This window comes from Protopterus annectens, chromosome 12.part0 (genome assembly GCF_019279795.1).
Source record: "Protopterus annectens isolate FY-2018-M chromosome 12.part0, PAN1.0, whole genome shotgun sequence".
NCBI classification, from domain to species: domain Eukaryota; kingdom Metazoa; phylum Chordata; order Ceratodontiformes; family Protopteridae; genus Protopterus; species Protopterus annectens.
The window spans coordinates 830,410,468-830,423,480 of record NC_056746.1 but is presented as its reverse complement, the minus strand read 5'-3'; the positions used below and the strand labels follow the sequence as shown (position 1 = coordinate 830,423,480).

General features: G+C 37.4%; 1 protein-coding gene across 1 annotated transcript in view; it reads right to left on the bottom strand.

Annotated features, from left to right (window-relative positions):
• CDH26 (cadherin 26) overlaps positions 1-13,013 on the bottom strand; it is a 2,018,873-nt gene that overhangs the window by 187,540 nt on the left and 1,818,320 nt on the right. Inside the window, exon 14 of the mRNA XM_044089870.1 lies at positions 12,125-12,178. Coding sequence (XP_043945805.1) covers positions 12,125-12,178 — 54 coding nt within the window. The remainder of the gene's footprint in view (positions 1-12,124; positions 12,179-13,013) is intronic.

Sequence of the window (13,013 nt, the reverse complement as noted above, 5' to 3'; positions counted from 1 at the left end):
ACCTTATTGAATTCCTTAGGATTCAGACTTTTCTCTGAAATATGCCTACCTATTCTTTTGAACTCACCAAATGGCAAGGAACTTATTAAGGAGTCACTGTGCATACTAGAGGCGTGAAGAAAATTTTCCGCTGCAGTCTTCTTATAATGAGGTTTATACTGAATTTTATCATCATGATTCACATAAATTTCTACATCCAAATAATGGATATTTCTGCCCCCTATGGTGTAAGTAAAATCCAAACCCCACTTATTTTGCTTCATTTCTGAAACAAAATTCTCAAACTCCTCAGGTACACCACTGCACAAAAATAAAAGGTCATCAATAAACCTCATATATTTGACAACCTTGCTTTTATAAAAAAGAGAGGGGTAAATATAACTGTTTTCAAAATGGGCCATGAATAAAATAGCATATGAGGGCGCAAAGGCCGCCCCCATAGCTGTACCCTCTTTTTGCAAAAAATGCTTACCCTCAAACTCAAAACAATTGTGCGTGAGACAAAAATCCAATAAACTGATGATAAAAAATGTTCTGGGTCCATCTCCTAACATTTTTTCCACTGCTTTTAAACCGTGGAACCTGTTAATGCTAGTGTATAGAGATTTAACGTCTACACTGGCCCAGTAGAAATCTTCGCCCCATGCTATATTACTAACCTTGAAACACACCTCTTCACTGTTCTTAACATGTGATTGTACCCTTTCTAAGTAACCCTTTAGTAAAGAATCCAAAAAAATACCTACATTCTGTAAGTAACTACCTTTCCCCGAAACTATGGGGCGTCCGGGTGGATTCATGAGGTTTTTATGTATTTTAGGGATAGTAAAGAATCTAGCCACTCTGGGATTCTTAACATGTAACTTTCTCACATCTCCTGGAGATAAAAAGCCAAGCCTTTCGCCCCTTTCCAATAATTCCAACAATAACATATTGTATTCTTTCATTGGATTTAAGGGTAACTCAAAATAAGTATTAGGGTCCTTTAAAAGCTCCATAGCCATGGAATTGTATTTGTCCCTAGGAAGGACCACCCAGTTCCCTCCCTTGTCTGCTTGAGTGAATACATACTTATCATTCATGTCCTTTAAATCACATAAAGCTTTCCATTCATCCCTTTTCAAATTGTAATTTCTTTTTTGACCACAAAACTTTACATATTCTTCTTCTAAGGTATTTAATAATGTTTTCTCAAATACATTGATAACCATATTCTTTCTAGGTGGCATGAATCCACTTTTGCAGGGTAAATAGGGAACTGCTAGTCTGCCATAACCAGTGTTAAAGGTAACCCCGCCCCCCCAACATCACACTCTTCAACTTGTTCATATATATCCACCAAATCATTTTCATGCAATGTTAAGTTCAATAAAGACTCATCTAAACTTTCTGAACTAACCAAATTTTTCTCAACATTGTTTAAATTATCAGTCAATGGAACATTTGTATTAGATTCACCTTTATGTCTATTATCAAATAAGGTTTGAACTGCAAAAAATTCCCTTAGATACAGTTTTCTACAGAATTGCTTAATTTCCAAAGACAAGTCAGCAAGAGAAGGGAAACAAACAGGTACAAATTTAGTGCCTTTAAAAAGAACTTGTTTGGCACTCTCAGTGATGAATAAATCAGAGATATTTACTACATTATAGTTCTCACCTTCACAAATGCCCACAGCATCATCAAACACTGAATCAGAGTCCTGTAAGGAAACCACTTCATCAAAAAGACGACTGCTTCCTTCAAACGTTGGAATCTCCACATGAACCTGTTGCACCCTTGTCTCCTTTTGAAAAACAGTCTCTGAAAAAACAAATCCATGTCTGTTGAAACTTGACGAATTATCACCTCCTTCTCCCCTTGCTTTGAAAACGACGACCTCTTCCCTTTTGTTGCACCGCTGTTTGGTCTGTGTCGCTTGCTGCATTATTGACTCCCATGCCGGATTCCTGTTCTGTGTTCAGGCTCTCAAAAGATACACTCTTCCTGCTGCTTGATTCATCCGCTGAAGACGCTGAGGTTTCACCGCCACCGATGGATCTCGGGCCCCTGATGACGTCACGAGAAGCTCCACGCTTCTTCTTAAAGCTATATTGCCATGAAAACAGTTTACCTGTTTCATGGTCTTTAATATCACAAAGATATTTTCTCTTTTTTACGGGAAACCACCTCCGTTTCAATCTTAGATACTCTGTTTTTTATCTCAATCATGTTTTTGTTAAACACAGTCACAGAACTTTCATCTATCAGCTTATCCTGCAAAAGCAGGATGGAAGAACGAGTTTTACTTAGTGTTCTTTCATTTCTTTTTACTAACACACCAAGCCAGCTCAAAGTGCATTTTAATGAAATGTCCTTCCATTCAGCAGACAAGTCTAATTCATCATCTGAAAATTCAAAAGCTGGTAAGCGTTCAACTCTAAGACCTCTTGGAGTAATGTTAGTTTTAATGTATTTTTCCAGCAATTTTAAATCGTAGAATGTTGTAACCTCTTTAATTAAAGCTCTTTCCAACTCCACATACCTCTCCGAAAAATCAATACTTGAACTTTCCCAAGGGTCATTATTAGCCATTTTCTCCTCCCTCTCTTTCCATAGGGATGCCAAATTCACTGGCTGTACTGGCTGTACTGATGGTGCACCCAAATGGGTGACAGAGACGGTGTCCACCGACATAATATCCAAAAAAAACATTATTCCTCCACTCCTTCACCAATCAAGCATACAAAATACGAATGGAGAACACCAACTGCTGCAAGTTTGAAATTTTTTAATTCAAGTTTGAAATTTTTTTTTTTTTTCTTTCTGGTACCTCGGCCTTCGCCTTCTCCTGGAATACATTTTACATAACACTCCACCCATTTTTATACAAATTTTTAATTAAATAATTGATGCACCATCCCCCAATTAAACAATTCACTTTTTACCTATTACTTTAATAAAACAAATTTGGCATTTTTTTTTTTTTTTTTTTTTTTTTTTCCTTTCTTTGAACAATACTATGCAACATACTAACTAGAGAATAAATAACATTCAATTGAATAATATGTATATATTTTCTATAATAATATTCATATTTATGTATACATTATTTAAAAAAAGTATTTATGAATTGAATGTTATTTATTCTCTAGTTAGTATGTTGCATAGTATTGTTCAAAGAAAGGAAAAAAAAAAAATGCCAAATTTGTTTTATTAAAGTAATAGGTAAAAAGTGAATTGTTTAATTGGGGAATGGTGCATCAATTATTTAATTAAAAATTTGTATAAAAATGGGTGGAGTGTTATGTAAAATGTATTCCAGGAGAAGGCGAAGGCCGAGGTACCAGAATTAAAAATTTCAAACTTGAATTAAAAAATTTCAAACTTGCAGCAGTTGGTGTTCTCCATTCGTATTTTGTATGCTTGATTGGTGAAGGAGTGGAGGAATAGTGTTTTTTTTGGACTTCCTATTCAATCCTCACAAATTCCCTCTAGGAATGTCAGCCTACATATGTTCCACTTTGTTCCTGGTCATTATTCCTACACATTTCACACCCCTCTCCCTAAATTTTATTCTCACTTTTTGCATGTTTCAGTGATCTCTCTTTATAGCTCTTTGGTGATGGGAACTGTCATCAACTTCTAACAAATACATTAGGACACATGATATCCTTCCAGAGAAACTCCCCTATCTCTTTGTATCTTTATTCAGTAAACTAGTCAGAAATTATTCTGTTTTTTTCTGCTTTTTCAACTGTAATAACACAACTCTGCTTTAAAATGTATAAGACTGTATGATCCTATTTAAATGTTAATTATCTTTATATTAGATATCTGTGATGCTTATTTGTTTACTTACACTTAATTGACCTGGTTAGTCCCACTAAGCCACTGGCCTCCTTTCAGGGAAGACTTGAGATGGTATTTATTCTGACTAGACAAAACTTGGCCAAGGCACCAGAGAAAACCCCTTCTCTTTTCGATAGATGGAATTTTTTATATCCACATGAGCCAACAAGTCAGGCATATGGACCTCAGTTTCACATCTCATCAAAAGGGGTACAGCACTCCCTTACATTACACTGTAGTGTCAGCACTGAAAAACCTGAATCCAAGCACCTAGGGTGGGACTAGGGTCTTCTGATCTTCCACTGTCAAAGGTTAAATATGCTACCTGTTTGACCACTGCTATCATTTAAAGATGGATAGAGTTACAGTAAACTTGTGTGTGCTGAATTATACTCTTATTTAACATTGTACGACAAAAAATATTCCAGCAAATGCTCCAGCACTATAGTGTAGAGGGATAAAGCTCTAACTACAACAAAGGTGACCTGAGTTTGACTGGTGGCTCATGCACTTGTAGCAGCTGAAAGGCAAAGATGGAAAAACCTGCAGAAGGTTCTCTGGATGGTCATACAACAAAACCATCATTCACAGTCTTCTGAGTTGCAAGGATGCATTCCCCCTTTCTCCCTTTTTTCTGTGCCACTGCACAGTATGGCCTGTGTTATAGCTGTAGTATTGTCTGTGTTAATCCCTAGTACGCTTGGTTTCCAGGTTGTCCCTGAAAATTTGGAGTGCACACATTATCAGCATCGTCTTTGCAATAATGTGCTTGGTCCTGTCAAGGAAATTCTACTTACATGAGCCTCCATGGGTCCTGTGTGGTTATCACAAGCAAAGTCTGGTACATTAATAGTCAAGGCTTGTCATCCCTGGAGAAGATTAAGGGCATCCCTGGATTGCACATTACTTGGTCTCCCTAGCAGCTAAGCTTCTGGCTAGCAGAGATGAATGGCAATACCTTATAAGTACCATGGAATCCTTAGGTACCAGCCGACTTTCTTCAAATGGAATTTGACAAAAAGGGATCATTAGATTAGAGGCTGACATGGGCCACTGCTCCTTCAGAATACCCCCCTGATCATCATGCAGATCCTTCCTGCCATCCACAATAAGAAAGAGTTCAGGTGACATGTCTTTTCCAGGGAAAGAAATAATCTGTTTTCCTTGGTATCTGGGACCATTCGGAGAAAGATTTTCTTGTTGCAGGGACAGACACTTGATTTCAGGTAATTTTCTGAGTTACCCATATACCCTGTGATAGTCAGGAAATACATATTCCAGGGCCATTGTTAATTCTTCTCTTTGCAAAGGCCTGAATCAGGTAATCATTCGAGTAAGGATAAATATGGATGCCCTTCAGTATCTGCTAAGCAAAAACTGAAGAATTTGGTGAAGATGCTAGAAGAAGCAGAAAAAAAAACAACACAGAAGATAAACTGAAAATCTTGATTCTGGTAAGGAACTTGAACAATCTTCTATATTCCTTATAGAGAGATATATATAAATGTATGTATCTTATCTAGAGCAACCAAGACAACTTCTAGTAAAAGCAACTGGAGAAAGAAAGAATGTTTGTCTTCCTTTTAAAATGTAAGAAGTGGGATGAGGTGATGGTGTAAGAGAAGGAAGTAGTTTTAGACAGTGATAATTAGAAGGCACTTTCTTGGGAAGGAGAGAAGGAGGGGGACCATTCCTCTAACTCTGGCCTGCTTCCCGCCTCAAACCCTGCCTCCTGTCCATTTGTCTTTCTCTAAAGCTTCCCTTTGTCTGAGCTGCACTAACAATAACTGGCTCCTGTAAAACAGACTCTGCTTGGTTGGAAACCTTCTGATATACCTGGGCACAGGAGAATAGAAAGGCTGTTTCACAGGTTGTATTTTATTTCTCACTTTCTCCCTGCTTTTTGGGATGGGGGGCCTAAATAATTAGTGATTATCTAAAGGGGTATTCAGAATCTGCCCCTTGGCATCTTATTTCAAGGTAACTAAGGCATCATATACCTCGCCTTTAGATTCTTTTGTCACTAACTTTCTAGGTTTTTGCATTTTATGAAGACCGTTAAAGTTGTTCTTACCCAAGTTGCCAGAAGTTGTCTATCTACAAAAATTTACGTTATTTGGAAATATAGATGAGGAACAGGTCCTCATTGTGTATTGCCACAAATCACTGGTGCCTGGTAAAGATTATAGAGATTTCTGCCTCTAAGGATCAAGGTTTTCTTTTAAAAAGTATGCAGTACACACAGGAAGATGCAGGATTATCTCCTCTGAGACAAGAAAGTCACTGAATGTGATAACTTTCTTTGGTGGAGGTTATCCCACCCCCCACCCCCCACCACAAACACACTTACTGGTAATATTTTGGAGGGATGTCATCATCCTTGGAAAGGACTCCCAAAGTCAAAAAGGCTAAAGTCAGTGGTGAAACAGCATATTGTGATACAATGCTCTAGAATCAGTGACAAGAACAAGAGGAAGAAAATTCCAGAATGAGTCCCTACTGTTCTGGAAGAGACCTGGATGATAATGACGGCTTGATAACCAAACTCTCTGAAGCTGGAAAAGAGAACTGAAGATTGCTTTCTGTTTTCCTACCCCACATCCTGCTGATATGCTTAGTTCAGTGAGGAGGCCAGCTTTGCCTTTGGGAATGTCTGAAACTCTGTAGTACGGACAGATATACAGACAAACATCGCTTGTGATTTACTCATCTACAATGACTCATAGTGCTGTAGCGATCCCCATGAATCTGCAGTTATAAGGTTAAAGTCCGTGTAACAGCTCTATCACAACTTTAGGTTACTTGGGAATATAGATGTTCTTGGTGGTCTATTTACTCAAAAGTAAACTTGTGGCTTCAAATACAGGCTTGATTAGCATCAACATTCTGTTTTCCATGTTTTGCAGCAGCAGTGCAGAACGGCTGTTGTAAATCCAGAATAAAGGTGTTTATGGATAGAGTGATTCAGCATAACTCAGTGGATGGCAGAAAGCATTTCCTACTAAAAATTTTTTTTTTCAGAAATTATGATCACACTAAACAGACTTGCCATAAATGGGAGGCCAGACAGTTCTTTGAAAGCCAGCTGTGAAAATGTTATTTTTTATGACATAGCAAAAAAAAAAAAAAATGCCCCTTCTAAACTGATCATTGGAATAGACATTTTTTTCCTTACCACTGTATTTCACTGTCCCCAGACTTAATTAGAATATATCAGGGGTCCACAGGATGCAGTCCCTGAATGGACAATGTGGGAGGCTTTTCCTCCACAAAATAAAACATCTATCAAGTGCAGTTTTTAATAACATGGTTGCTAACTGATAACATATTGAGTCAATGTGCTTTGGATAAAATATCCTACATGCTCTTTGTATACCATGCACTTTGAGGGGTATGGCAAGTCTTCCTCTGAAATAGTTTCTAAGAATGGTTAGTTTATAATAAAATGGGAGAAATGACTGCTCCGTAATCAGAACCATGTTTCTGTCTCCCTTTTGGGTCATGATTTCTTCACAAAATCTCTTCAAATAATAGCTGTTACTAGACATCATAATAAAGTGCAGCCATCCAAGTGCTGGGTTAATCAGTTTTAATAATGCTGCAAAAAAAGAATAATCTCCACTCGAGGTGAAAACTGACCTAGTTTGGTCAACCTTTTTCAGTTTTTTCATTTTATTTTTATTATTATTTTATTTTACATTTGTTGACCGGGCTAGTCTAACTGGATACATGTCCATTTTCAGTAGAGGCCCGGGGAGAAAAGCTCCAAGTATTAATACATAGTTAAAAAAATCGGTCTACATAAAAGTTATAACAGTAAAACACTAAGCAGGAAAAAACAAAATAAAAAAGGAATTTTTTCTTTTTGGGATGGGCAAAGAACAATATTTTATAGAGTAGCTAATATGAAAGAAGGATAAAGTAAGAAAGGAGGTGAATGAAAGATAGGAAAGGTATCAGAGAAAGAATAGGGTGAGTTGAGGAATAGGTTATTTTCCTAGGTCTAAAAAGTAGTTACTTTTATGAAAGAGGAGGCAAAATATACACCTAAGAAGAGAGGAAAGAAAAAAAAAACTTTTTGGTACTTATTCAACGGGTAAGTTCCCTGTCTTAATGTGTAGTTGTGGAGCTTAGGAAACATCAACTGCGTTATTGGGTAAACAAGGGGGAGAGGGAAAGGGAGATAGGAGACAGAAGAGCAAGGCTAGTCTGGGTTAATGCAGGGGCATAGCCAATTTTTGTTAAGGTACAATTTGAGATTCTTCTTGAAAATAGGAACAGAAGTCAGGGATGAGATATCAGCGGGTAATTTGTTCCAATGTTTCCCAACTGAGTTGGAGAATAAGCCATCTCCTGCAGAGTTATTAGGTGTAGTCCTATTGATCAGGAGTTTATTGGAGGAGCATAGATGTCTAAGGTTATAATAAGGGGTAATAAGGCTGGTGAGTATTGGAGTTTTGGTGGGTTGGTACAGGGTTTTGTTAGCTATTATTAGTTGTTGTAGTTTGATCTGATTGGGAAGTTCAAGCCAGCCAAGTTATCTTAGATTAATACAGTGGTGGGTCCAAAAAGGAGATCCGGTAGCAAATCTAGCAATGTTGCTGTAGGATATAACTAGTTTATTAAGGTTTTTTTTGACAGGTTGGTATAAATAGGACATGCATAGAGTAAAGTAGATATTAGATGGGGTTTGGCTAGGGTAATTCTAGTAGCTGGGGTAAGAAATGGTTTGATTCTATATAGGGTTCCTATCTTTTTGTTCACAGTTTTTATAATAGAGTTAATGTGATTTTCAAAATTGAGTTTATTGTCTATTGTAATTCCTAGTAGTTTTGTGGTGGTGTTGGGAGAGATACTAGTATTGTTGTTGGAAGTGATAGAGAAATTTAGGGGGATTTGCTTACGTGTTGGTGAGAATAGAAGGCAGCGTTGGGAGAACCATTGTTCTACTGTGTTAAAGGCTTTTTGGGTAAGAGACTGAAGTTCAGCTTGAGAGGTAGCTGTGCAGATAATAGTGGAGTCATCTGCATATTGAATACAGTTAGAAAAAGGGATAGCTGATTGAAGGTCATTGATAAAGATGGAAAAAAGAAGTGGACCTAAGATAGAGCCTTGTGGAACACCTAGGCAGATAGGAAGGTGGTCAGATAGCGAGTTTTTCCAGACTACTGCTTGTTGACGGTTTTCGAGGTAAGATTTAAACCAAGTTATGCTGTTAGGATCCAGTGAGAGAGAATTGAGAATGTGTAAGAGCATTTTGTGATTCACCATGTCAAAGGCTTTAGACAAGTCAATGAATAGTGCAGATGAAAGACTGTTTAAGTTGTGGTTAGTGTTGATGGTGTTTGTGAATGAGAGCAGAGCAGTGGTGGTACTGTGGGAAGGTCTGAAGCCGTGTTGACAGTTAGCAAGTAGGTTGTTTCAGAGAAGATGGTTTAGAAGTTGTTTATGGATACATTTTTCCAAGATTTTGGCAACAGGGGATAATAAAGCAATAAGACGATAGTTAGACAGTTCAATAGAGTTTCCCCCTTTGTGTAGTGGGATGATGTGGGATATTTTCCAGATATCAGGGACAGTTCCTAGATTGATGAATTTATTTATCAGTATAGAAATAGGATAAGCAATAGCTTTAGCTCCTATTTGCAGAAACTCAGCAGGGAGTTTGTCTTCAGAGGGGGAGGAAGGTTTTAGTTTTTGCAGTAGTGATAAAATATATGATGTAGGGATGGGAAGGAAGTGAAATGAGGGTGGTGTATTTACAGAGAAGGGATGTAGATTTGAGGTGTCAGGAGATAGGTGACTAGCCAGATTTTGTATAGTATTTGTGAAGTAGGAGTTAAAGGCATTATTTGTATAGGGTTATCAGGGTTAGAGTCCTGTGGGTTGGGTGTGATTGATTGGCCTGGGGATAAAAGATTATTAATGGTGGACCAAAATTTTTTAGGTTCCTTATTGGATATTTGTTGTAGACGAATGTAGTAGTTCTGTTTGTCAGATAGTATGACTTTTTTAGTTTTGTTCCTACATTCTCTAAAGGTTTGATGGTCAGCTTGGTTCTTGGAAGTACGCCATTTAGCCAAGTATTTGTTTCTGGTAATGATTAGTTGTCTAGTGTTTTTGCTAATCCAGGGGGCAGGTTTGTTTTTGATTCTAATCTTGCGTATTGGTGCATGCTGATCTAAAATAAATAAGAATGTGGAGTTGAAGTATTGTACTGCATCATTGAGAGGTAGTGACTTTAGAGGAGTCCAGTTACAATGGTGTAGTTGTGTAAGAAAGAGTTCTGAATTAAATTTTATTTTTGAGCTTAATGTACGGAATGAGGTAGGAAAAGTGATGATGTTTTTTTTTTCTAATAATATAGGTTAATAGGTGATCACTTATATCATCTGGTAGGGTGCCTGAAGTGTAGGTTTGTTGGGGAGTATTAGTAAGTATCCAGTCCAAAATGGAGTCTTTATTGTTGCTTTTGTTAATTCTGGTCGGGCCTGAAATTAGTTAAGAGAAGCCATGGAGATTAATATGGGAGGTGGGGTTTGAGTGGTTGCAGTGATTCCAATCGCTATTTAGGTCACCTAGCATTATCGTTTCTTGTGGGACATTAGAAGCGAGCCAGTTGAGAATGTACTCAAGGGTGTTAATGTTATCTCCTGGGAGGAGATATGTACAAATAATATAGATGGCTTTACTTTTGTTTACTTGAAGTTTAGAGCATATTAGTTCGGTGTTATTGTTTAAGGGGAGGTTCAGATTGATGGTGCTGATTTGTAGCTGAGTTTTGTAAAGAATAGCAACACCTCCTCCCTTTTTTGTTGTGCGGTTGAGTCTAATTATATTATATCCTGGTGGGGTAATTTCACAGTCTTTAATAGTGGGTTTTAGCCATGTTTCAGATAGGCATAGGATGTCAAATTGGTTGACATCAAGGAGTGCATGTAATTGTGCAATTTTGTTGCAAATACTACGTATATTCAGATGAGCTATGACGAGAGAGTTGGTAGATTTGGTTGTTGGTATAGGTTTAGGGTTGTCATTGTTTTTGGTAGTTAAGATCTGGGTGTGCAGTGGGCCAGGGTTTGGATGAATATCACCATCTAAAAGTGTGTTGTGGAGTATTTGTTGTTTGGGTTTAAAGTTTATGACAAAGTAGTAGGCAAGTTTCTTTGTTTTCTGGTTATAAAATTTAATATGAGTTAGCCTGTGAAATTTAGATGGAGAGTAGTTGGATTTATAGATGGGGTTTTGGAATGTCACAGGTGAAGGTGTTATAGATGATGACGTTTGAAAAGAGGGAAATATAGAGATGGAGTGTATGGGTTGTTCACAGAAGGTTAGGAAATATGATGTAATAAGAGGAGTTAAGAGTACTAGGAAGAATAGTATTTGGTTTTGAGAAGAATTGACTGTTATATACATATTTGGGAAGTGAGGTTATAGATGGAGTATGAAGAATGGTAGGTCAGATAGAGTTTGAGAAGTATAGTAAGTTGTAATGAGTTCAAGGTGGAAGAGAGTGTTGTAATTGAAAGGTGAGGTGTATTAAAGGGGAGGGGTGTTGTAATTAGGGTTTGTGTAATTGGTGTCAATTGAGTAGGGGTGTGGTTTTACATTTACAAGGGAATAGCAACAGTGAGTGGCGCAGTCCAAGATGTCAGCATTTAGGTTTACTTCATGGGGAAAGGGGTACCCGTTTGGGAGACAGGTCCCCATACTACTTGTGTAACAACACTGCATGTGGCTTCTCATTCCAATCAGTACAGCTAGCCAGATTACCTACCATGATCTCTGCTTAGTAATCAGGCATCTGAATTGTGTACAACAAATTGTGTTATACCAGTCCTGCAATGTCTGGTGTATTTACATAGTCAACCAAAGCTGCACATTAAGAAATGGGACTTAAGCAATTTAATCACTGATACTTTCACTAAGGACCACTTAGCTGAACTCAGTCACCAAAGGCAACCTCTCCAGAGAAAGCATTTTAGGAAAACAAATATGATTTAAATAAGACTGAGAGCACTGTACAGATTAGTATTTAGAAGAAACCATCCAATGGGAAGAAAGGAATGTAGCACATACACAGGCTGTATTCCTTTTAAAATATCTCTGTGACAAGCCATGACTTGATATACTTGCGTGATATACTTACTGCATTTAAATTTATCTCATATTGTGTAAAACATGAAGCAAGTAATCACAGACAACTACATATACATTCGTGTAGACTGGAATGCATCTGCTCAACATTTTGTAGAATATGTAATAAAAATCTTACAGTTACAGTACTTACATGTCCTGCAGAAGTCTTATATGGATCTCCATCCACATCTGTTCTTCCTACCACCTGCAAATGCAGACATAATTTAGCATAGTAAACACTGCATCACAAACAATGCATTCCAATTAAAATTCTCATTCTTCTCTTTAGTAAGACTTGTTACGTATGTACTAGACCGTGTTTGGCTTGAATATACTCTGTTATAACTTCATGCCAATGAATATTCATAATGTAAATACTTCATACATAACTGCTGCTATCTGTACTTTTTTATTTTTGAGGTTATCCTGCACATAATTTGCAGAACAAAATTGATTTTTATAGGGTCATCGTCATTCCTAGTGCCAGTGGGTCTAAACACCTGCTTCCAAGGTATAGTGTACTTATCTTTAGATAAACTTGTATTCACTTTCACTACTCACATTTGAACAAGTACATAACAAGATATCTAGGCTTGCTGATGTCTGTCATTCATGTGTGTAGCCGGGCATATGTAATATATGCCAAAACTTACATCTTTTTCTGGAAAAATGTATTAATTTTGTGTAATGAGATCTGCTAGAATTTAAATTCAAAGCACTGCCATGCTTATCATGCTTTTGTTTTAGTCAGTTGCAGATTTTGTTATTTTTTTTTTATGTTTTCTGCCTCATTCTTGACAACCATCAAGCTTTCCTTATATCACGCACTTCACTATCTATGGCGACGGGGTGAGGAGAGCAATCATCCAGACAGGTGTGTGGTCATGAGAGTAATGTGTGCCTTCCCACGCATCTACAATGAGAACATTTTTTTTTTTTATTTTTGACTATAATTGGCCTAATCCCACCCCTGGTGATGTTGTGAGCACTAGTTTCATCACAAGGGTCATCCATGCCCTGTCTCTGCATGTATGCATGCA